This window comes from Syngnathus typhle, linkage group LG6 (genome assembly GCF_033458585.1).
Source record: "Syngnathus typhle isolate RoL2023-S1 ecotype Sweden linkage group LG6, RoL_Styp_1.0, whole genome shotgun sequence".
Classification (NCBI taxonomy): domain Eukaryota; kingdom Metazoa; phylum Chordata; class Actinopteri; order Syngnathiformes; family Syngnathidae; genus Syngnathus; species Syngnathus typhle.
This window is the reverse complement of record NC_083743.1, coordinates 18,319,201-18,345,904: the sequence shown is the minus strand read 5'-3', so window position 1 is coordinate 18,345,904 and position 26,704 is coordinate 18,319,201. Positions and strand designations below refer to the sequence as shown.

Genomic DNA, 26,704 nt, shown 5'->3' with positions numbered 1-26,704 from the left:
ATAAAGCAAGTGTTCTTTTGTTTTTATTTTGTATTTGGGGACAAAACACAAAAGTAAATAATTATTTTATGATCACTCATCTGAGCCACAGCAAATCTTCTTTTCCTTTCAGCTTTTCCCCTCAGGGGTCGCCACAGCGAACCATCTGTTTCCATCTCGCCCTATCCTGTGAATCCTCTTCTCTAACCCCAACTAACTCATGTCCTCTTTCATTCCATCCATAAATCTCATCTTTGGTCTTCCTCTTGACCTCCTGCCTGGTGGTTCCATCCTCAGCATCCTTCTACCAATATATTCACTATCCCTCCTTTGTCCTGTTTGACCAGTTGCCCTCGGGGAGGCGCTACAGGAACATCAGGACAAGGACAAACAGACTTAAAAAGAGCTTTGTTAGGTCTAAATACTATCAGACATTAAACCACACACTGGAAGGAAGAGGAGAAAAGAACCAGAACAGGTTTACTCGCGAGGAGAACGATAGAGAGAGGAAACTCGGTTACAATCTCCATCAATTCTGAGTTCTCCCTCCACGTGCTCCTCTATTTAATGTTTTGGTTTCCCTGGTTACAGAGGCGTTGCTACACTAAAGGGAGGGGAGATTGTGTCTGTAGCAACGCTGGTTAGCTAAGGAATGTAGTGTGGTGTGAATTCGCACTTCATTGTCGACCCGTGACCCCCGCAGAGTTTGTCCATCTGTTCTTCTCCAGTTGTTGTCATGGCCGAGTTGTCCGCGAGCAAGATCAGATAACTCCTGTGGAACAATGCAACTAAACCATGGCTAGACTTTATCTACTTAGTAAATTAACATGCAATAAGAATGACTGACTTGTCCTAAACACTTTAACAAACATTGAGTAAATATGGGATAACTTATAACCATCTATGAACCAAACCTACAGTTAACTAAAAGGAATGAAGTTTCTTTCAACCAAATAAGAACATTTCGCCTATGCAAATAAGCTCTGCTCATTGTTAGTGAAGGCCTCTTACAGAAACAAAAACACACAGATAACATAAGGACAGGAAGGATACAATCCACAGGGATCAAAAGGAATCCATGTCACTAAAAGAGAAAGAACCTAGATGAAAAGGAAAGCCATAAACTCATAAATGACAAGGCTTTACTTAAATTATTCCAACATTTCCCTCCTGTTTATCACATATTTGCTCAATATTTACATCACCAAAAACAACCACTTCTCTCGATTTTCAGTTGTCGGATCACAAGTATGGCACAAATAAGTTTACACCAAAAAAGGATAAATGTCGCGATATTATCATTCGGAAACACACAGATCTGGGAAAAAGTCTGTAAACTCAAGTGCAAAAATTGCATCATCATCACTGTTATCATCAACATGCTGCCGTTCAGACATTAGGCATACCCGGGCCATCTCGTCGTCCATGGGCGAGATTGCTGTAGTGATAAGACGATTAAACAGAGCACGGAGACATGGAATACAACAACATCCACAAAAGGTGAGTATAGCAGTAATTGAGGACACAAGGGCTTTATACTTCCCAAAAGCAGTCATCCACTTGTTGTGCTCTTTCATCCTCGTGTTGAGGGATTGCAAGTTTGCAATCATCTTTGTCAGGCTCCCATCAGGGGCGGTGTCATTCTGGATGAAGGTGCAGCATTGTTCCCTGAACATTGCGCAGACCCTTCCTTTCCCAGACAACAACATAACAAGAGCATTGCGGTTCTGGATTAACCTTAGGGAAGGCGTGGCTAGCTGTTCGCGCACTGCCTCAAGTCCCGCTTGTGTCCGTTTGCCCAATTTCTGCATGTTGCAATGGATGTAATTTATCCTGTCAACATTCTTGTTCATCGTCCACCAGCAGCAAATGGAGGACTCCCATCCCGGTTCAATTTGGTCAATTAAGTCTTATTAATCAGGAACTCCTCTGGGGACTTTAATTGCATCAATTTTAGTCAGATCATCGTCGCCTCTCAAATTTAAAGACATTATATTTTTGTTTTTTCCAGCTTTTTCCCAGATCTTGGCATGTCGATACATATACAATTTTGGTTGACTACATTCTCTAAAAGCAATGGTTTCTTTTCTTTTTCTTCCATTCAACGGATATTATATTGAACACTTTGTCAAACATTTTCACAATCAGTAAACAAACTATCCACATTCATTTTCGAGATATTGATTCCATTCTTTAACATCTACAGCAGTTGTTGACAAACTATTATTTCTTTACATAACCCTTCTGCCACTGTTAAGGCATTCAATGTTTATTCTGAAGCCAATTCAATCCATTTTTAGAATGCATCTATTATGACCAGGCATTATAACCCTGTGGATTGTGTTAAGCACATGTTGAACAAGCTCTACAAAAAAAATTTATATAAACGTTTTGAATATGAATCAAATTCATATGATGTATAAAGCTGACTGAACTGCCCCATTATCCCCCCTCTTGAGCCATGCGACACACAACCATGGCTCAATATTGCTGCCCGCTTGTATAGGTTTTTGGAGGATAGGTCAGTCGTCTGGTCATTTATAGATACCATTCTCCACTCTTGCTCCTCTTTTCGTCCATAATTGAATTTCAGTCGATGGATTTTGTTGCTGCACATCTTTAAAAATATTTCAGTAATTTAATCTGCTTCTTCTGTGTGTAAAATTTGAAGCGTCTTTTGCACTACAGCTACGCAGTTCCGTCTGCAAGCTTGTTACGTCTTGGCACCTTATCAGTCTCGTGTGTGCCCTGCACACGTGCATATAGCTATTTTTCGTGGCAATTGGACTGCTACTAGCTTAGTTGTAGTTTCTTTTCAATCATTTCCTCATCGTTTATCACAAGAATCTTAGCAATTTGAATAAAAATCAAAATGTATGTTTTATGTAACTCAATAGTACAATTTAGGGAATCCATATGTAGTAAAGTGTTGTATTACTACATATGATTTCATCTCCATTCAATTTGACACACCTTTCAAAATGCTTCTCAGTGTCCCAGTGCACACATGTTTTGCGTCTTTCCTTCCTCAAGGTGTCAAACCAATCCACTAATTGGAAAAGATAAAAATCAACAAAATAACCGTCAGTAAATTAGTATAATAGTTAATTGTTGTTGTTTCTTAACTTCAACTCGATCGCTCTCTTATTCTCAAATGTAAAAACTTAAAAGTCTTGACACAACCAATTGACTATACCCTTTAAATTTAGCTTCAAAATGTCATTATTTTATAATTTTTCTTCATCCAATTCCAGAAAGCAAGTTCTTTCCATCTCAAATTTTGTTTCATCAAGGCTAGGCATTAATTCCTAGCCTTAATGCTAGTTTTTAATTAAGTTTTATTAATATAGTTTCTGCCCATAAACTAATTGCTTGCTTTTTGTTTTTTTACTTCCTATTTTTACAAAATCGTTTTTGTTTTGCGGTGCAAATCAGATAGACTACAGTGTAGGAAATTCTTTTTTGCACCTATATTAGCCAATTTCCCCCTTTTAACACATAACACCTACAGTACACAGACAACACAAAAACAGTAGAGACACAACTCACAAACAATACCAACAAACAACGCTGCGCAAACGTCATCCTCCTCTGACGTTTTGGTTATACTCTTTTTTTTTTTTTTTATCAGTGCCTTTCATCCTTAATGCAAACATTGTCATGTCTTCCTTAAGCATCACCCTGCTCCAAATATTCAAACATTCTCTGAGAAACGCACACTTTCTCTGCTTCATCCGCAGCCATAGCACCCCTCGTGCGAGGGGGGGCGCAGCATCAATGTTGATTGGTCACAGGCTGGCCATTTCCTGCAACAATCATGATGCCGGCCCACCACCCACACGAGCATAGCACAGGCCCATGCGGACAGCTACGCCCCGCGGCTACGCGCAAGCGCAGGCACGCTTATCAGTCTCACCTTCTCAAAGGGCAGGCCAACTTTGCCGTTGCCCTCCCCCATCATGTTCACCTTCAACATCTTTCAGTCTTCTACACAACATTTGCTGTCTCATTCTCGTCCTATCAAGCCACCATTCTAGTCACTTCCTGCCACACACGTCTTACCGTTTTTTTCCGTGTATAGTGCGCCCCCATGTATAGTACGCACCCCTAACAATGGCATGCTGATGCTGGAAAAAAGCTTGTACCCATGTATAATACGCACCCAATTTTTATGAATTTTTTAAAAAAAAAAATTTAATTTTTTTTTTTTTTTAAGTCCCAAAGATCGTCACACACGCAGGGAGGCAATGGGTCCCATTTTTAAAGTCTTTGGTATGGTCTTAACTAGGCTGGATGTCATTTTTTTTGTTGGCGTTGATTTCTCCGACTGCCCCTAAACGCACCACCGCGCTCCGTGCGCACACGGCGGCTCTGTATGGGAGAGACGTTGAAGAGGAATAAAAACACCCTTGGAAACCAAAACTTGCCCCTCGTCGTGACTCGGAGCCGCAACAAATGTTTCGGATTTGTGTAGGGTACATTGTGACAGACGGCAAACTAGCAGGTGATCGAGCGAGCGTCTGATACAAGAGCATTGCGGTCGTATGGAGCGTGTTTGAAATGAACAGCAGAGACGAAAGGAACAAGGCAAAGTGTTGTGAAATAAAATATTACCTGTAATACACATTTTGTTATTTGCTGATTGAAACTGCTAATTAAACTGTGAATTGAAACTAATAGGTGGAGAACTGAACTCTCGCTCTTTATATAGCTGACGTGTCTTGCGCAACCGTTCTGCGCATCTGTAATGGCGGCCTCCGTATGACGTCCGGTCCGCGATGGAGATTAAAAAACAGACAATATTTGACAATAACACACCATCGAGGATTGCACCATCGCATCAAACGATGTGTCGTCAATTATGAATTTTACTAAGTGTGTTGGGCAGGATGGCTGAATGCGATGCGCGATTGACAACAAACAAGAAGAAAGGTGAGTTTTATTTCGGGGGAGATTTGTCATGTCTCGTCCCCAGTTTTGCTATGTGTCTAGGTTGCCATAGTTTCTGTTCGTGTCACCCCGCTCTTCCTGTGTCACCTCAATCGATGTAACGTGTTTTGTATTTAAGTCCTGTCTGCCCCTCGCTCACCGTTGGATCATTGCATGTGTTACTGTCGTTCTGTTCCTGTCTTTGGTAATGTCACCCTGTCTTTTTGTTCCACGACTTTGTCGGTCAGTCCTGTTGTTGGTTTTGTTGTACCATGACTTTATTTAAAAAAAAAAAAATAAATAAATAAATTAAAAAAAAAAAATTTTTTTTTTTTTTTCTTTGTACCCATGTATAATACGCACCCCAGATTTTAGGACAATAAATTAGTAAAATATTGCGCACTATACACGGAAAAAAACGGTATTTTCTCTACTTCCACACACTGCTCATCTTAGTTTCTCCAACCAACTTAAACACACCATCATCCACTTCTCAATTTCCCTATTATTGCTCAACAGCCTCCAGAACATTCTCCATGACTGATTTCTTCCATAGAACACACCTCTCACTCGCACTCATACGCACACCCATTCATGAGGATCCTCTGCGCGCACACGCACACACACACCAGCACAAAAGCATGACGTAAAACATATAAGAACACACATAGAACGCACTAAGAACACCTTTTTGCTCGTATTACTTGTCAGATTTATTCTCTATTTTACTTTTAGAAGCTATTTGTAATTCCTTTCCATTTATTTTGCAAATTTTAACTTAAGTGTTACTTTGTATTACTTTATCCTTTTAACACAAATATCTCCTGTATATTTAAGCTAATTTCTCTTTAATTTTGGCAGCCAGGTTCCCACTTCATTACATGGAAATCTGATTTGATTTGATTTTGGCCTCGTCATAACTGTCTTTGTTCATTTGTGCAGTCACGTGTCATGTGACCGTTTTCCCCGCAACTCCAGAATTCTATTGGTCTACCGGAAAAGTGTCTTTTGAAGCTTTCATTTGTTTTTGTTTGTCTATTACTACTCTTTCCGCATGGAGGGTGTGATTTTATGTATACCTCCCGCTATGATCTTTAGTTTTGAATTTGTAGCATGTGTTTTCTCTACATGCTTCTCTACTTTCTCTAGACCTCCCCCTTCTTCTCTAACTCTCTGTAAATTTTGGTTTCCTCTTGCCTGCCTACTGTTAGGCCCAGTCTCATCATCTTCCTACCTGCAATACAGTGCTTTCTGAGCTCTCTCTCTCTGTCTCTCTCTCTCTGTCTCTCTCTCTCTGTCTCTCTGTCTCTGTCTCTCTGTCTCTGTCTCTCTGTCTCTGTCTCTCTGTCTCTCTTCTCTTTCTCTCTTCTCTTTCTCTCTTCTCTTTCTCTTTCTCTCTTCTCTTTCTCTTTCTCTCTTCTCTTTCTCTCTTCTCTTTCTCTTTCTCTTTCTCTTTCTCTTCTACATCATCAGATGCCTTCTTTAATTTCTTTAAGATTTCTTTTTGTTGTTTCGTTTATGGCACCTCTAAGTCCTAATAATTCAGTTGTTTTTAGTTGTCCCTCAAATTTATATATATATTTTTAACCCATTTATCGAAATTTCTAAGTTGGTCGAGATCCTGCCTTTCAATTATTTTCCAATCGTTACATTTTAGAGTATCTCGAATATTAGTTTTACTCTTCCCGTTCCCCATTTTAATCAATTTGGTCCCAACTGTAAAACCATAGGGGTTTCTAAAGTCGGGTGTTTCCAGTGGGATAACGAAAAGATCCTGTGGTGATTCTCACTTCTACCAGCGTTCTGGTGGCTGGTGGAAAATCCTTGCCTATTGCGTCCACAGAACCACGTTATGTGTTCCCCACTGCTTTAATATGGAATACTATATCTAGTGATACGTATTCCCATTCACACTCTCAATCATACAGTATTGCGTGACTTTCGGTTTCCCGCGGACTACGCTAACCCTACAAACGGACCTCTCCACCGGACACCTTTGTCCTTTTATTTAAACGGACCTCTCCGTTTTGTTACCGTTAGAACGGACCTCTCCGTTTTGTAACTTTTCTTGGACACCTCTGTCCTTTTATTTCAACGGACCTCTCCGTTTTGGTACCTTTAGAACGGACCTCTCCGTTCTGTCCTAGGACTTTTATAGGGCACGACGAGCCCTCGGCCGCTCATTCTTTTAAAAAACAAAACAAACTCACCCTCTGGTTCTCCTCACCTCTGCACCTCGGATTGCCTTCAACCTTTGGACTCCAGCTGGCGTAGCAGACAGCCAGCCCTTGAAAAGGATTCTAGGACCCCACCTAGGGAGGTCCTGCCACGCGCAGTCTTTCTGGATCTCCGCTGCCGCCCGCTGGAATCCTCAGGTGTCTTGGCATCCGGCTCGAAGGACCAAATAAATGTTAGGTCTAAATACTATCAGACATTAAACCACACACTGGAAGGAAGAGGAGAAAAGAACCAAAACAGGTTTACTCGCGAGGAGAACGATAGAGAGAGGAAACTCGGTTACAATCTCCATCAATTCTGAGTTCTCCCTCCACGTGCTCCTCTATTTAATGTTTTGGTTTCCCTGGTTACAGAGGCGTTGCTACACTAAAGGGAGGGGAGATTGTGTCTGTAGCAACGCTGATTAGCTAAGGAATGTAGTGTGGTGTGAATTCGCACTTCATTGTCGACCCGTGACCCCCGCAGAGTTTGTCCATCTGTTCTTCTCCAGTTGTTGTCATGGCCGAGTTGTCCGCGAGCAAGATCAGATAACTCCTGTGGAACAATGCAACTAAACCTTGGCTAGTCTTTATCTACTTAGTAAATTAACATGCAATAAGAATGACTGACTTGTCCTAAACACTTTAACAAACATTGAGTAAATATGGGATAACTTGTAACCATCTATGAACCAAACCTACAGTTAACTAAAAGGAATGAAGTTTCTTTCAACCAAATAAGAACATTTCGCCTATGCAAATAAGCTCTGCTCATTGTTAGTGAAGGCCTCTTACAGAAACAAAAACACACAGATAACATAAGGACAGGAAGGATACAATCCACAGGGATCAAAAGGAATCCCTGTCACTAAAAGAGAAAGAACCTAGATGAAAAGGAAAGCCATAAACTCATAAATGACAAGGCTTTACTTAAATTATTCCAACAAGCTTTTTTCCAGGAGCCATATCTAGTTTCAACTCAAACATGCACTAAGCCTGATCACTTTGGAAAACATAGTCTTCTACGTGCAATATACAAACCGGATTCGGTTGAAGTTGGGAAATTGTGTAAAATTTAAATAAAAACAAAATACAATGATTTGAAAATCCTTTTCAATTTTCAATGTGTGACAGGTCTGGACTGCAAGCGGGCCAGGGGAGAACCTGGACTCTTTTACTTCGAATCCACGCTGTTGTAACACGTGCAGAATGTGGCTTGGCATTATCTCGCTGAAATATGCAGCGGCGTCCATGAAAAAGACGTCGTTTGGATGGCAGGATATGTTGCTTCAAAATCTGTATGTTCTTTTCAGCATTTATGTTGCCTTCACAGAAATGTAGGTCACCCTTGCCATGGGAACTAATGTGCCCCCATACCATCACAGATGTTGGCTTTTGAACTTTGCGTTGATAACAGTCCGGATGGTTTGCTTCCTCTTTGGTTTGGAGGACACGACGTCCAGTGTTTCCAAAAACAATTTGAAAAGTGGACTCATCAGACCACAAAACACTTTTCCATTGTGCATCAGTCCATTTTACATGAGCTCGGGCCCAGAGAACCCAGCGGTGTTTCTGGATGTTGTTCATAAACGGCTTTTTCTTTGCATGGTAGAGATTTAACCCACACTTACCAATGTAGTGACGAACTGTATTTACTGACAGTGGTTTCCTGAAGATTTCCTGAGCCCATTTGGTGATATCCTTTACACACTCATGTCGGTTTTTAAGGCAGTGCCGTCTGAGGGATCGAAGGTCACGGTCATTCAGTCTTGGTTTCCGGCTGTGGCGCTTACGTGCAGTCATTTCACTAGATTCTCTGAACCTTTTGATGATATTATGGACCTATCATATTTTTGTTTACTTTATAGTTTTATGTTGTACAGTTTGGGAAACTCTAATCTCGTTGTACTATGTAAAATAACAATAAAAGGCATTCTGATTCTGATTCACTCTGATTCCGAACATTTCCAAACCATCCCAGTCAGACCTCTGCGGCTTTATCTCGTTCCTGATCTTATCCAACCGCGTCACTCCCAAAAAGAACCTGAGGATCTTCATCTCCGCCACCTCCATCTCCACCTTCTGTCTTTTCCCCAGTGCCTCTGTCTCTAAACCATACAGCATCGCTGGTCTCACCACTGGCTTGTACACCTTTCCCTTCATTTTTTCTGATTCTCTTTTATCACACATCACCCCTGCCACTTTTCTCCACCCGTTCCACCTTGCTTGGATGCGCTTCTTCCTCTCTTTTCCACACTCTCCGTTGCTCTGGACTGTTGACCCTAAGTACTTAAAATCCTTGACCTTCTGGATCTCTACTCCCTCTCGCCTCACCATTATACTTGGATCCCTCTCATTTACACACATATTCTGTCTTCTTTCGCCTAATCTTCATAGCCCTCCTTTCCAGGGCATACCTCCACCTCTCTAGATTTACTTCCACCTGCTCCCTAATCTCACTACAGATCACAATGTCATCTACAAACATCATGATCAATGGAGATTCCTGTCTGATCTCATCTCAGAGTCAGCTTTATTGTCAATTCCTTCATGCCAAGACACACAAAGAAATCGAAATTACGTTTCCTCCATCCCACGGTGACGAGACACAGTACACGAGTAACATACAAGTAAACAACGGGGGAGAGAGTTCAGGACCCTAACAGCCTGGAGATCACAAACTTCGCCAGAGGGGAGGAGTGCTTGCATCCCACCACAGAGTCCCGGCACCATTCGTCACGGATGCAGACGCACATTCCACCTCCTCGCGATGTTCCCCTTCGTACAATGGCCCGGTCCGCCCGATGGCACGCTAGCCGCTCCAGATGCACAGTCCGGTTCGTAGATCTCAGCAGGCATGTTGATATCCAGCGATCGAACGTTCGCCAGAAGAAAGGAAGGCACGGCCGGGCGAGCTGGGTTGGCAACACAACTCGCTTTCGCCGATGTCGAGCAGAACCAGCCCGCTGTACTTGTAGCATAACCCGGTACGACGAGACGAACACACGAAACTGTTGGACAAACCCACATTAAACGACAAAACAAAACACCGTTCGGGACAGAGAGAGGCCGCTGTGTGTGCATGCGCCGCCATCTTACTGTGTCATCTGTCAGCCTGTCCATCACCATAGCAAACAAGATGGGGCTCAGAGCTGATCCTTGATGCAGTCCCACCTCTCATTCTCTAGGATGTCATTGAACTGTCTGGTCAAAAACTCTACGGACACCTCTCCAAGACACTTCCATACCTCCACAGGTATTTCCTCTGGCCCAACTGCCTTTCCACTTTTCAACCTTATATATATATATATATATGTATATATGTATATATATGTATATATATGTATATATGTATATGTATATATATATATATGTATATATATATATATGTATATATGTATATATATATATATATATATATATATATATATATATATATATATACACATATACATATATACATATATATACATATATATATATACATATATATATATACATATATATATATATATACATATATATATATATATATATATATATATATATATATATATATGTATTTGTTTTTTTTCTTTTTTACTGTATATATACAGTCAAACCTCGGTTTTCGACTACAATCCATTCCAGAGGCGGTTCGAGAAGTGAACCATTCGAATTCCGAATCTATTTTTCCTTTCTTTGGAGAAATAATTAGGAGTTAATACAATCCTCAAAGTAGCGAAAATACAATAACAACGAACGGAGTCAGTCGGCATCCGGGCCTCGAATTTTTCATTTGAATTCCGATTTGTTCGAGAACCGTGACGTTCGAAAACCGAGGTTTGACTATCCAGGTCAAGACGCTCGTCCCGGTCACATGACATGTTTCCCCAGTCAAGCCCGCAAAGTTAGCAAAAATGAGTAAGAATTTATTTCGAAAACTATAAAAAAATTTGGGATTCTCTCCCAATTACATCCATCGGTGCATCTGTGCCTCTTTACACAGGCTAATTCAGGTCAAGACGCTCGTCTCGGTCACGTGATGTTAACCCAGTCGAACCCGCAAAGCTAGCAAAAATGAGTATGAAAAAGATGTTTGGAAAGCTTCTTTGGAAAGAGGAAAAGGCCCAATGAGGGGACAGAAGAAGAGGCTACAACTTCCAAGAAAAAGAAAACTGGGTTAAAATCAAGGCAGAATATCCCGAGATCGCCACATTAGCACTGAAAACCCTGCTTCCCTTTCCAACATCCTAACTTGGTGAAGCGGGATTTTCTGCGGTTACAGCGACCAAAACAAAGCTACGGAGCAGATACTTAATCGTGAGTTTTATTTTTATGAGCTATGTATTTGTTTTTATGCCAGTCGTATCATTTTATTTCATCGTATTTATATATTTATTATACATTTATTGTTTATTTATATATTTATATATAAAGGCCGGTCCGTGAAAATATTGTCTGACATGTAACCGGTCCGTGGCGCAAAAAAGGTTGGGGACCGCTGGTCTACACAACATGTAATCCACCTGTGTGCTTGTATGTCACCAAATGTTCCTGCCTCTTCTGAAAGAAAGTACCATTTTTTTCCATGTATAATCCGCCCCCATGTATAATACGCACCCTAAAAATGGCATGTTGATGCTGGAGAAAAGCCTGTACCCATGTATAATACGCACCCAAATTTTGACTCCTACTTCAGTCCGTAAACGTAAAATTATTTCAGAAAAAAGATCATCTTTGGGAACAACCGGTTATTCTGCCGGTCAGTATCACTGCGCATGCGCTAGCGAACTCAATAGCGAAGAAATGTTTGAGATTTGTGTAGGGTACATTGTGACAGCAAACGAGCAGGTGATCGAGCAAGCGTCTGATACGAGAGCATTGTGTTCGTATGGAGCGTGTTTGAAGTGAACAGCAGAGAAGAAAGCGCATCTGTAATGGCGGCCTCCGTATGATATCCGGATAAAAAAATAAATAAAAAAAATAATTGTACCCATGTATAATGCGCACCCCAGATTTTAGCACAATAAATTAGTTAAATTTTGCGCATTATAGTACATGGGAAAAAAACGGTATTCACAACATCCATTTCCATTCTTTTTGCAAAGTCGACCATTATCTGTCCTTCTGCGTTCTTATCCTGGATGCCAAACCTGCCCATCACTGTCTCATCACCTCTGTTGCCTGCACCAACATGTACGTTCACGTCTGCACCAATCATTACCCTCTCACCTCTGGGGATACTCATCCAGCTCACTCCAGAATTTCTCCTTCTCTTCTAATTCACATCCTACATGTGGGGCATAACCACTGACAACATTGAGCATCACACCATGGATTTCCAGCTTCAAACTCATCACTCTGTCTGACATTCTTTTCACTTCCATAACATTCCTCACAAACTCCTTTTTCAGGATCTCCTACTCCATTTCTCTTCCCATCCACACCATGGTAGAACAGCTATAATCCTGCTCCAATGTTTCTGGCCTTGCTACCTTTCCACCTGGTCTTCTGAACACACAGTGTGCCCACCTTCCTCCTTTGCATTGAGGTAAATTTTAGATTCTAGGCGTCGCCGTATGTCACCTTAAATGGTGACTTAGCTGCAGTGAGGAGACCATAAGCTATTTTGGCTGGCCAGAGATGCCTCAGTTTCTGCAAGGTATAGCAACTTAGAATATAGAAGGGAGCAGCTGTTGTTATGCAGGGGAAAGCGTCTTCTACATGTCCTTCTTAGGACATTTGGGAGCAACGAGTAGACTAAAATACGAACAGCAGCTGCATCCCAAGTCATGACATCAACGGTTCGGGCAGGTATAAGATAGGCTTGTCTGCCAGAGGGGGGAGCTTTTTTGGGGCGAACATCTGTGCCGTCGAGAGCTGAACCATCTTTGCTTTTGGGGCCACTCAAACTTTTGGAGAGACATCACTTTGACATCGGTTGAATAAAATCTTTTCCCAATCAGCCGTGTGTCACTGGAGTGCTTGGCCGGGACAGCCATTGTCCACTGAGTGTTTTTTGGAGACCAGCGAAACAACAAAGACCATTCACCACATTTTTGGCGTCACGAACAGGATTCGTGTTCCCCCGGGGAATTCGCGCCCGCTTCCTGAGCGAGAATCCAGCGGTCGACCAGCGGCTGTCATTAAGGTGAGATGCTTCGCCCGCAGTTGCCGCGATATGCTCGGTTCTTGGACAGGTGGGGGGTCGGCCCCTTGAGGGGGGCAGTTACAACCGAATCTGATGTGGCCATGAGCTGTCTCGGGAGTAAGTTGTCTCTCCCAGTCAAAAAGTCGTCATAATTCGACTTTCAAAGGGGGAGTGGCCCCAAATAGAAGCAGCAAAGAAAAAATAAAATAAAAATAGAAAATAAATAAAAAATAAGAAATAAAAAGTGAACAGTAACTTAGAACTTAATGGGGAATGTGCACAGCGGAGTGAGTGACATGTCTGGTGAGAATGATGAATGATGAAAAAGAAAAAAGCCCGAAGTAGTGTGGCTCGTGACGGGACAGGTTGTCAGGGACATCGCTGTTGACCGTCACAATAAAAGAATGGTAGAAAGTCCCATAAAACGTGGACTTTAGTTTGGCGACAGATCCGATGGAGGATAGAAATTTTAGCTGGGTGAATGAGGCGAAAACACAGATACGATTGAACACTGTTGCGACAGGAAACTACCCGCCCCAGATGCAGTTCCTGGAAAAGCCGAGACACTGCAGTCGCACTCAGTGGCCGTACGGGCCAAGTGCGCACCTGTGGAGAGTTTCGATGGCTGGGTTAGTCTCCGTCAAAAGTCCGACCAAAAAGGGAGGCTTGCGCTGACCGCGTTTGGCAAATAGGAAAAGTGCGCAGCCTTGGCATCCGTAACTGTGAGCATGAATGTGGAAGTGACCCGGTCAGACCCTTTTTTAAGGGTGCCGAAGTGGTCCGGTCAGACCCAGTTATGGGTGCCGAGATCCGGTCAGATTTTAAGGGTACCGAGGAAAATAAAGCGCGCGTAAGCCACGTCGTTTGGACACTGATCGAATTAGAAGTGTGTGGGGGTTACAAGGCTCCTCGATTTAAACGCTGGTGCAAGGAAATGAATAGGTAAACCCTGTGGGCTGTCATTTTTGAATACCGAGGTAGCTGGTGCGTTATCGCGGCAACGGTCCGATCCCGATTTGTCGAGGCGCACTGTAATAGCATGCACGTCTGTCAAAGTTTGATAAATTTGAGCCGGCGACAAAACCGCTATTGGACGAAGGTTTTGTGCGGCTGCTGTGTGAAAATGGAAAACGTGGAAAAGAGGCCTCTGGGGTTTTAATATTGATATAATTGGTAAAGTAATTTGTGTGCACACTTAAGTTAAATTCTGCAGAATAAAGGGGAGATATACAGCGCTATTAGGAACGAAACGAAACGACACAAAAGTTAAGTAAGACGTGCGTATTTGTCAGTGCATCTGCTCTGATGACAGTTAAAATGACCAAACTGCTCAACAGCAGTTGGAAAGAAGCAAAATGTGGAATGGATTCGAATCCCGTTGTATGTCTTTTGTGTCCGTGTGTAAATTTTGTGAACTCTGTCAGCTTAATGTTGTCTGTTTGAGCTTCCGAATGAATGGACGCGTGAGGCGTGTACTTGTTGGGCCCAGTAAGTGTGTGTGTAGGGGTGTGTGCGTGCGTGTTTGTGTGGGTGCGCGCGTGTCCGTAAGTACGTGTGTGTGTGTGTGTGTGTGTGAATGTGCTCATGAGCGCGCATGGGGGAGAGTTTGAGTGTTTGGAAAACCACCAAAAATAACGGATAGTAGAGTGCGCTCTCGTTGCTCTGGGGCGCGTGCACGCCTGCGGTGCCCGCGCGCGGGGGGAGATCTGGCGGTGGGTAGGGCAGGGAGTGGCCAACCTGTATCTGCCCACTGTGTTTAAGGCTGGCCCCTCCCCGCGCGGTGATGCCGAGGCGGGGCGCAGGGCCGAAGTTATGCCCAATTAAGGGGGCCTGCCCTGCCAGCAACGAGAGAAACTATGATAGAATGGTGGAAGACGGAATGCTGAAGGAGCAAAAGAATGCATGACCAACTGGAGAAATAGGAGCATGCGTGTGTTACCCAATACGACACTAATATAGATGTGCATGCAAGTGGAGACAACAAGTTGTGGCTGAAGAGGGTAGCCCCCTCGTAAATAATGGGGGACCCCATTAAGGCCAGCTGGCGCCACCTTTAGCATTCTGAGAGGAATGGCAAGGTGGAACTGAAGAAGAGCCCAACTTGTTAATTTAAATTGTGAAGGAGGACAAATTTAAAACAAATTAGTGATACTGCTTTGTTTCTTTGGAACTCTCCTCAATACTTCTGATTTTCTGTTTGCATAAAAAACCTGAGACGGCAGATACATCCGTTTTCTCCAGGAGGACAAAGAGACACAGACTGAACTTACCGGTCTTCTGGAGAAGAGCTTCGTGGAGCGCCGCATCCAAAATTCTTAAGGCCAGTGTGATTTATCCACAAACTCTTGCAGTTCACTCTCACCCGCAATCAAAGGATTATATAGCAGACTGACAACAGACTGATCATCATAAAGATTGTGAATAACTGTTTTTCAGACAAATCATCATCTCAAACATAAGTCGAGTGCTGGTACAGGAATAGTGCGTGCGGAGTACACCGAATTAAATATCAAGAAAGCGCATGACAATACGGTCCTAAGGGTCGCATCTGAAGTTGGCAAAATCTTATCTCAATTGTTTAATTGACATTGAATAAAAAAAAAAAAAAAATAAATAAAAAAAAAAAAAAAAAAAAAAAAAAAAAAAAAAAAATGGGAGAAAGGAGCTTTGCAAGCCCAATGATGACTACCCCCATAGAGGTGGTGTTGAGAAACAACCCGCTTATCAAGGGGGTCAAAGAAATATCTAAGAGATGGAATAAGAGATGGCCGGATATTGAAAGGCCTTGGCCGGTGGAAGGGACTTTTAACAGGGAAGTAATCGAGACTATACGAATACTTGTATCAGCATACAAGGCAGGAAATAAAAAAGGAAAAATAGGAGAAAAAAGGAAGGAAAAAAGAGAATGGGAATTGGGATTGTTGAAAATATTTGACGAAGAAGGACTCAAATTGAACCGAGAGTTCAAACAGAAAAAAGAGAAAATGACAGCTGAAATGCTGAAAAATGTGGAGGAAGCTAGGAAATTAATGGAAAAAGCAAACACGCCTTTTTCACATGTGTCCCCTGTTAAGAATCCCCCACCGTATGATGCGAGTGAAAACAACGGTAATGTCTATCCACAACTCCCGATAATCAACCAAGAAGGAAGTTACCAGCTGGAGACGGAGGATAAAGACATTGTCGAAACAGGAAGAGCGAAGACAACCATCATCATGCACCCCAGCCCTACCCACAAAAGAAATAAAACACGATTTGCGAAGCAAGGCACCTCTGACTACACCAGAAAGGAGGCGCGGTATGACAGCCAGAGTGACGCTGAAGGAGCAGCTGGGGGTTACGCCCCCATAATTAAAAGCATCTTAAAACGAGCGGAGGAAAAAGGACGCACTCCAGGGAAAAAGATTAGGACAAAAACATATTTTAGCAGTACCGACAGTGGGAGCGACAGTAGTGATGACGAGTGGGGCGGCAAGGTCCCAACGCCCACCTCATGCTCCACCCCCATGGCTATAGAGGATTGGAGACGAACGGCTTTAATAAGCATTAAGACTAAGAAAAAGCAATGCCTGGAGGAATTGGACTGGTGTGGGGAGCCCAGGGAGCAAGAGGAGCTGGAAGAAGAATTGCAAAGATTAGAAGTTGCTGAACGCGAGCTGAAGAAAGAAGCATCCAAGCTGCCAGCGAATCCCTTGGGTCATGGGCAAAGATCGAGGAGAGCACATACAATTCTGCCAGTGTTGGTAAGAGGACAACAGCTGGAATACAAGCCATGGCAGAATTCCGACATGTCAGCCATCCTTGAGAAGCTGCCCACCATTCAGGATGGAGCACACCCTTGGATATCCAAGTTGGAGGAGTGCATGGTGGGGACGCAGTTTGCGGTAGGCGACATCAAGAGGCTTCTGGCTAATGTGGTAGGAGTTCATACCATGAAAGACCTTTTGGGAAAAGCAGGGCTACATCAATTTACCACAACATCAGCGAATGACTCCGACCTGTTTGCAGCAGTCCGAGGCCAGATGTGGGGAGCACTGAGGGCAGCTTATCCGACCAATGCAAACCCCGATAACATTGTGATCGAACCCCTGGGACCGATGGAGAATGCACGCTCATACGTGGCAAGAGCGCATCAAACTTGGAGACACATTACTGGAAACGACCCGGACACAACCCAAATGGAAAAATCTATCTTGCGGGATAAGATCCAGAAGGGCCTGCCCCTGCAAGTGAGGAGTAAACTGGCTGAAGTAGTGGGACTGGGAAACATGACAACTACTGTCTACACCGATCACATAGCTCATCAAGTTGATTGGTTCCGCAAGAAGGAGATGGCCCAAAAGGAACAAGACCAAGAAGTGGTGAGGAGGCTGAACCAGGTGCAACTCGCGGACAATAAGAAGGAGAAGAAGCAGACAGTCGTGGTGCAAGCTCCACCACAACAAATCATATTACAGCCCACGCCCCCGCCTGGACAACCGCCGCAGTCAGCTATGGCAGCGCCCTTCAGTCCAGCCCCTCAATGGGGAAATAGACAGACCCATCTCTGGGGAGCCAAAGCCCGTGGAGACAAAGGATGGGCAGGAAGGCCGAATCTCCCGGGGGGCCTACAACAAAGACCTACTGTGTGTTACAATTGCGGGAGACCAGGCCACATGGCTCGCCACTGCGACAGACCCAACAACAGCTCCCCTGGAGGTGGCTTCAGAGGGGGCGTCAAACAACGAGTCCAAATGCCCCAAGGCCCGGTACACCCCTTTGGGGGCCCGGAGCCCGGATTTTAGGGGTGCCCAGAGTGCCCTAAGGGGGGATGTCAGCTGGTAGTGTCAGGTCCGGAACAGGAGCCAATAATAACAGTGAAAGTAAATGATCAACCATTAACAGCTATGGTTGACAGCGGAGCAGCTTTCACTTGTATCCGGCCCGAAGACGCTACACATCTCCCCATGTCCGGTCATTTCGTGCGGACAATAGGGTTCGAGGGTATTAAACAGCTGATCCCTTCCACAAGACCAGTAAAGCTCTGCTGGCAAGACCACACGATAAGAATACCAGTCCTGGTGTCAGACCGTACACCTATTGCCCTCCTTGGCAGAGATGCTTTGTGTGGATTAAACTGCACCATAAAGTGTTCCCCCGATGGATGTGAGATTGAAATCCCATACCAAGCGTGCCATCAGGTGATGATGCTGTCAGAGTCCAGGAAGTCAACGCCCACTGTATTTTGGGTGGGTAAGATCAGCGACGACCTGTTGGAACCATACAAGAACTGGGAAAAGTTTATCCACTCCAATAAACCAGGAGCAAGGACCCCCGAGTACCCGTTTCACTGTACATTACAATACCACAAAGACCTAACGCAGGCCCAGGCAGAAGAGTGGTTACGTCGGCAACCCCAGGGAGTGCAATTGAATGGGACTTGTATCGTCCTGGGACCACAGGGAGTGGCCATGAAGATACAGAGAGACATATACATCAACAAGGAATTCAAGGTCAAAAATAGCATCCCACATGTGACCTTGTTGGTGGCAGAGGACTGTGAGCAGCAACATGTGGGGGAGATGATGGTGGAGGCGGAGAGGCGCAAGTTTTCCCCGCTGGAAGGAAACGTTGCGCTGTGGGTGAGCGCTGATAAGCAGTATATGAAGATCATGATCTCAGCGCACGGACACGGACAACCACAAACGGTGCAGCTGTCGCACGACTCCATCCTCAGTATGGCGACTGATCAACTCAAAGAGGACATGTTACGGCAGGTCCCTGACTACCTGTGGTCGCGCCATAGTACAGATATTGGACTTGTAAAATCAGCGCAACCGGTAAAAGTGGATCTTCGGCCAGGCTGTAGGCCGCCGTGGAAAACACAGTATCCACTGAAAGAGGAAGCAGTTCAAGGGATCGAGACACAGATTGAAGGGCTGCTCGTGGCAAATGTGTTAAGAATAACGCAGACCCCTCTTAGTAATACGCCAATATTGCCCTTGAAAAAACCTGACAACACCCATCGGCTGGTACACGATCTTCGAGCAGTGAACGAGGTGGTAATTGACAATGTAGCCGATGTGCCGGATCCGCACACCCTGCTGGCACAGATACCGCCGGATGCTGAGTGCTTCTCAGTGGTGGACCTTTGTGGCGCCTTTTTCAGTGTCCCACTCAGCTGTGAATCACAAGGACTGTTCGGGTTTACGTTCAAGGGGCAGTTTTATCAATATCAGAGACTTCCTATGGGCTATAAACATAGCCCTCATGTGTTTAACAAAGTGTTAAAAGATGACCTCGAAGGGCTGGAACGACAGGTGCAGAGCACTGTTATTCAATATGTGGACGATATTATTGTCTGTGCCGTAGATGTTGAAACGTGTCACAAAGACTCAATCAAACTGTTGCAAATTTTGGCAGAAAATGGTCATAAAGTGTCCCAAAAGAAATTGCAATACTGTAAAAAACAAGTTGACTATTTGGGTCAGAAAATATCATATGGACAGAGACGTATCTCAGATGGCCATTTGGAGGCGATACGGACGGCTCCGAAACCCAGAACCGTCAGGCAAATGTTAACATTTCTGGGAATAGCGGGCTATTCGGCCTCCTGGGTCGAAGAATACGCCAAATTGGTAGGGCCGCTAAGGGCTATGGTCAAAGACACAGGCAATAATGACCTCCACGCAACACTGGATTGGACACAGGATGGCCTTGTGGCGTTTGAAACAACCAAGGCAAGGTTGCAAGAGGCCCCGGCATTGGCTTTACCAGACTATTCCAAAAATTTCGTGTTATTCACGTCAATCTCAGCAGGGGGAAAGTTTGCATGTGCGATTCTTTGTCAGCCTACAGGCACCGGGTCTGGACCCCAACCTGTGGCCTATTATTCAACATCCTATTCCGAGGTGGAGATGGGACTGCCGCCTTGCTATAGAGCGATGGTGGGAGTCTATTTGATGTACGACAAAGCCTCTGCCATAACCATGGGCTATCCTGTGACCATTCTGACTCACCATAGTCTTCGGACTCTGTTGAACCATGGCAAGTACACCTTGACAGAGCCCCGGCTCCGGGACTATTACAGACTTTTCGAGCAAGAGGATGTCACTCTAGCAAGGTGTACTACTGTAAACCCAGCTGAATTTTTGCCAACTTCAGAGGACGGAGACCCTCACGATTGCTTACATGAGTCAGAAAAATACTCGAGATTACGGTCTGATTTGCAACCCATCCCCTTGGGCGAGGCGGATCTCGAACTCTGGACGGACGGTTCTTGTTATCGAGTCGGGGAAAATTTGTGCGCTGGCTATGCAGTGGTACAAGCGCAAGGTCCTGAGTTTGTGACAATCAAAGCCGAAGTGGTACCACAACCAGCCTCGGCCCAGCTTGCTGAACTAGTGGGGTTAACGGAAGCGTGCTTGCTCGCGGAAGGGAAAAGAGTGACGATCTATACAGATTCCGCATACGCGCATAGTGTGTGCCACCTGTTTGGTGCTGTGTGGAGGAATCGGGGCTTCAAGAAAACTGACGGTTCCCCCATCCAGCATCATGCGCAGATAATGAGACTGCTGATGGCTATGATGAAGCCCAGTGAAATAGCCATCGCGAAGTGTGCGGCCCACAAGTCCGATGCGTCCAGGGTCACGCAGGGAAACAAGATGGCAGACGAGGCAGCCAGGGCTGTCACGAAGGGAAGCCAGAAGGGAAGAGTTTTGTTAGTAACGCATGAGGTTGACCTCGAGGACAGGGTCACGCTCAGGGATGTGCTGTTGATGCAAACGGCAGTTAATCCGATGGACAAACATCTTTGGGCGCAGAGGGGGGCGAGTCAGGACTCTACCGGCGTTTGGAGAAATCACGAGGGTCTGATAGTGGCGCCGCCAGATTTGTTGGGACTGTTAATCCAGGAGGCACATGGGTTAGCCCATGTGTCAAGGGGGGAGGTGAAGCGAAAAATAACCGCAGAATATGGGTTTTGGGCGCCATATCTACTCGAACAAATCGACCAGGTCATTGGAAGATGTGTAATTTGTTTGAAAAACAATGTGAGGAGAGGGGTAGCCACCCCCACGGGTTACATCCCGACTCCTAATGGCCCCATGAGAGAACTAGTGATAGATTTCGTCGACATGATACAACCTGTTGAAGGGAAAAGATACATGTTGGTGGTCGTAGACCGATTCTCAAGATGGCCGGAGGCCTGTCCAACTAAACGAAAAGATGCTCAGTCTGTGGCCAAGTTTCTGTGCCGAGAAGTCATCAGCAGATGGGGTCTGCCGGATAGGATTTCTTCAGATAACGGGAGAGAGTTTGTGGATAAAACGGTCAAAATCATATTTCAAAAATTGGGAATTAAACAGCGGCTTGGCGCAGTATATCATCCACAAAGCCAAGGCATTTGTGAAAAAATGAACGGCGTTTTAAAAAATAGAATTTCCAAAATTTGTCAACATACAGGCTTGAATTGGATAGCTGCCTTACCACTGGCACTGATGGTCTGCAGGTCGAGTCAACTACGCGATTTGCATTTGACCCCACACGAATTGGCAACCGGTAGACGCATGCCTTCACCATGTTTGCGAACCAGTGGGAAAGGCCCAAGCCTGTCAATTTTGGAGGACGAAATGAAAGCCTATGTCAAACACTTAACCACGATACATAGGAATATTTCCACCTATGTTGTTGACAGGCAGAAACAAGAGGAGGCACAAGAGAGACTCGAGGCAAATACTAAAGACACTGTTCAGCCAGGAGACAAGGTGTATGTGAAAGTGTTCCGGCGCAAGTGGTTCAACGAAAGGCGGCAAGGGCCATTTGAAGTTGTCCGCTGTACCGGAACTGCGGTGCAAGTACAAGGGTCACCAACTTGGTACCATTTGACACACTGCGTCAAGGTGCCCAAAGATGAAGATCCCCAAAGAGGGAGGCGCGACTGCGAAACTGCAGAACCACTGCCAGAACAAGAATCGCCAGAGGGCCCGAATCGGGACAAAGATGGGCATGATCAAGCTGTGGTGGATAATGTGTCTGCTGAACCTGTCCCTGAGGACATCGCGGGCAGCACAGCCGACGACAGAGGAAACCAACAGTTCAACGATATCAATCGTGACGACGCACCCTCCCCAGGCGCAGATGACGACCCTCAGCACAACAACACTGAGCCAACTACCGCCAGAGGTAGTGCCCCCAGAGAACAACGCCACCCAGCAGGACCCAGCGGCGGACGCCCAGTCCGCCACAGAGTCCGGCCGGAGCGGTACATTGAGCAATGTTGAGGGAGTGTTGGGGGGGGCTGCAATACTGCCATGCAATTGCAGAAAGGAAGAAGGGTCCCTGTGCAGACGCACCGCCGAATGGGAAGACAACACCGGTAACATACTTGCCCTGGCCGGGCGAACACATACGGACAATGTGCTGTTATTAAATACATATAGGCGGTTTGAGGTGCTAGGAGATTGTGCTCTACTTCTGACAAAAATTGGCATAGATGATTTTGGGTACTATACGTGTACCTGTCTCAAACGGGGGGCGAGAAAAGCAGACCGCACGGGCGGTCATAAGACGGTGGACAGCATTAATTTCGTGACGTTGATGGAGAAAAAAGAAATTGCGAAACAGCATCCATACAGCCCCGGCGCGGAATGTGTCAAAGATGAAGAAGCAGTCGCCATGAATAATGTCGCCTTACCCGTGACGACAATTGGTAACAGCTTTGAAACACAGTCTGCCGCTTCAGGGACGCTCATGTCGGAGATAGAGGCTGTAGAGCCGACGCCTGACGTTCCGGAAAATGTCAACGAAGCACTGGCAGAATCAAACTGGTCCCCGGCAGAGGTGCAAGCCCATTTGCATGCCATGGCGAGGCGGGAGGCTGCATGGAAGGCTTATGGGTTCGATGCCTCGGCATTACCTGGGGTTGATGAATGGGCAGGAAGGAACATGTGGTATCAACTGATGGTGCATTCGATTAAATCGTCTAAGGCGGTGAGTGGGCCGTGTTTAGTAAGAGTGAAATCACCAAGTACGCTTAAGGCCGTGTTCCAGACCATACCGGTGCCGGTATCCGACAATTGCCAGCTTAGATTATTGCTTTGGTTGGTATACGAACAGTCGTGGAAGGCACCTGAAACCGACGCGCAGGTCAGGAAGATTTTCAAGCCCACAGGGGAGTGCGCCTGGATAAGCGAACTTCCCTACTTGGATTTGCTCGCCGTGCATGAGGACATCCAAGTCGCTGTGCCAGAATCCATAGATGTGCCATCTGTAAAGGTGCCCACCTGTTTTTGCTCTAATGTGACACATGGAGGGCCGGGGGTGCCTATGGGGGTGGCAGACTGCGACTATTACTCCATGCAATTCCCAGGAGAAGCATGGGGGCAGAGGGGAGCCGTCCATCCGGTGACCTTTGCTCTACCAGACTCCTATCAGGCGATTACTGTGATGGTGGCGAATCGCACGGTGCCTGGGAACACGACTGTAGGGAATCTTAGAGACATCTGGTGGGTTTGTGGAACTAGAGCTTATTTGTTTTTGCCGTATGGATGGATGGGTTGCTGCTATTCTGCCACCCTGAAGCTTCCGTTCGAGGTATTGGCGATTAGAAAGGGCCACAAGCCTGAGGAGAAGGCTTTTAGGGAGGTCCCTAGTAGGGCTAAGAGGGAGATGGCGGCGTTTCATACCACCGACGCGTATCATTGGAGAATTAGCTTGGGAGAAAAATGGGGCCTTGGGATTTTTCCCTGGTATGGGGTCACATTTTTGGCAGATCACATTGATAACATCACGTATACCCTTCAGGGGTTCGCGAATGAGACGATCAAGGGCTTCAGACAGTTGTCGCTTACCCAAAAGAGCCATCGGCTGACTCTGCTTAAACACGACATGGCTTTGGATTATATCTTGGCAAGGCAAGGGGGGTTGTGCGTAGCCCTAAATTTGACAGACGACGCTTGCTACACTTTGATCCCAGATAACACTGACAACATCACCAGTATCATCGACGCGCTTAGAGTCATTCGGGATTCTTTTGGGCCGTCCGAGGGCGCTGGTTGGTCAGCGACGAGCTGGATTCAGGATAGACTGGGACCTGTGGGAACGATAGTGGCGCAGGTGCTGGGGGCACTCGGGATATCGCTGTGTGTAATGTTTTGTTTTTGCACTGTGATAATGACTTGCGCGAAGGCCATGATTTTACGGTGGATAGGTGTGGTAATGCCGAGGGACCAGACCCAGATGCCGTTACTCCCGTTCGACCGCGATGCAGATCTGAAATGCGCGGATGGGATGCTAATAAATGATAGGTACTCGGACTAAAATTAACAGAGTGGCGATGAGGAAAAAGGAAAAAAAAAAAAAAAAAGAAAAGAAAAAGAAATAATGATAATAATAATGAAATAAAGAACCGGGGATAGGACAGTGATGAGAGCGGAAAACCAGGTGTAGGGAACAAGAACACAGCACCAATGTCTTGGTATTCCGATTTTCAATTTTCTTTTGCTGTGTTGCATGATTCCAGTGTGATGTGGTCCACCGTACAGTGTTGCCCGGCCCTAGACAGACTTTAACACCTTCGTTATGTCAAAGTTGCATGTGTGCTTTGTGTTTCGTGCCATTGCCATCACTCGATACTGGCAGAAGTTCTCATTCGTTGCAGAACCCCTGGATGTGGACCGGGGCCGTGCAAGGGACTCTATGGACAGTGAACTGGACATAAGGACTTTGTATGGACAGCAGGCCCTGGGCAGGGGTACCTGGCACGACCCACCATGGGAAGATTCGGTGGACTGGACTCTGCCTCAGCGCGCACTCACACATGAGAAGGGGGGCTACATTTCGGGGTTTTGAGTCGATAAGCATGTTTTGATACCTCTTTGTTGTATACCTCGTTTTTTTTTTTTTTTTTTTATTCCGTTTTTTATACCTCATCTTGTTAAATCATGGCATGTTGATTAGGTGACGATGCGACTTGACCGTTTGGCAGTCGTTGAACGTGTCATTTCTTTTTCTTACTGTTCTGTGAGCTCATACTGTTTTGTGATGTGTGCCAGGACTCCTTGTTACCTGGCTGACGCCAGGTGGAGGGAATCACTGGGGTTGTTAGAAAGGGCCTCCCTCTTTTTCCTTGTCATTAGACAGGCAGGTTTTTTCTCTCGAGGGAGGGCCGACAGCTTTTTGGGGTTTCTAACGGACCACGCCAAATTCATTACTTCCCAAATTATCGATGGTGTTACGGTATTACCTAAGGGGGGTGGTTATCGTCATTTGGAGGAGGTGGATTTCGATTTTCCTTATTTGTGGTTCCTGTGAGGCCCCAGGTTGCTGTCAGGGAGCGGTTGGATACCTAAAGAGTTTGAGCTTTCCTAGACAATGTAACCTTACGTAGCATGTCTTGAGCGTGATTTAGGCTGCGAATTTCTAGGCCGTATTGTAGACGTGACTGTAAAATTTGGTTGGGTGTAGATTTTTGGATGTTTACCGATGTCATCTTTCTTTTTCGGACCGTTTTCGGGACATTTATAACGTCCCGGAGGGGGGAATGAGGTAAATTTTAGATTCTAGGCGTCGCCGTATGTCACCTTAAATGGTGACTTAGCTGCAGTGAGGAGACCATAAGCTATTTTGGCTGGCCAGAGATGCCTCAGTTTCTGCAAGGTATAGCAACTTAGAATATAGAAGGGAGCAGCTGTTGTTATGCAGGGGAAAGCGTCTTCTACATGTCCTTCTTAGGACATTTGGGAGCAACGAGTAGACTAAAATACGAACAGCAGCTGCATCCCAAGTCATGACATCAACGGTTCGGGCAGGTATAAGATAGGCTTGTCTGCCAGAGGGGGGAGCTTTTTTGGGGCGAACATCTGTGCCGTCGAGAGCTGAACCATCTTTGCTTTTGGGGCCACTCAAACTTTTGGAGAGACATCACTTTGACATCGGTTGAATAAAATCTTTTCCCAATCAGCCGTGTGTCACTGGAGTGCTTGGCCGGGACAGCCATTGTCCACTGAGTGTTTTTTGGAGACCAGCGAAACAACAAAGACCATTCACCACAGCATCATGTCCACTGACTTTCTAGCTTTTTCTGTCATAGTCCCAACATTCAAAGTCCCTACTCTCAGTCCTGGATTTGTGCCTTTCCTGTTTTCTACACGCCTTCCTCCTCTCCTTTTTCGATCTACAGTAGTCACATTTATACTAACGCCCTGTAGGTTAACAGCACTGTTGGCGGTCGTTGTTAACCCGGGCCTCGACTGATCCGGTATGGAATTAACAGACCAAGTTCACATCATGAGTAATTTTGGCAAATTTCTACGCTGGATGCCTTTGCTGACGCAACCCTCTGCATTTACCCGGGCTTGGGACCAGCACAGGAAAGACACTGGCTTTTACCCCCCTATGGCTTCATTCTGAGCCACAGCAAATAACTATACGTACATAATCAAATACATTGTGGATATTTTGAAAATGT

At 45.3% G+C, this 26,704-nt stretch overlaps 1 protein-coding gene and 1 long non-coding RNA gene across 2 annotated transcripts; one reads left to right on the top strand and one right to left on the bottom strand.

Moving 5' to 3' along the window:
* Positions 1 to 453: 453 nt before the first annotated feature.
* On the bottom strand, positions 454 to 8,068 carry LOC133156130 (uncharacterized). The gene is made up of 2 exons (XR_009714790.1): positions 5,329 to 8,068; positions 454 to 4,036 (listed from the first exon to the last, which is right to left on the bottom strand). It is a non-coding gene; the product is annotated as an uncharacterized LOC133156130 (long non-coding RNA).
* A 4,589-nt stretch (positions 8,069 to 12,657) lies between these two features.
* On the top strand, positions 12,658 to 26,196 carry LOC133155861 (uncharacterized). The gene is made up of 2 exons (XM_061281472.1): positions 12,658 to 13,257; positions 21,932 to 26,196. The coding sequence occupies exon 2, from the start codon at positions 22,147 to 22,149 to the stop codon at positions 24,553 to 24,555; it is 2,409 nt and encodes an 802-aa protein (XP_061137456.1). The 5' UTR covers positions 12,658 to 13,257; positions 21,932 to 22,146; the 3' UTR covers positions 24,556 to 26,196.
* Positions 26,197 to 26,704: the final 508 nt, after the last annotated feature.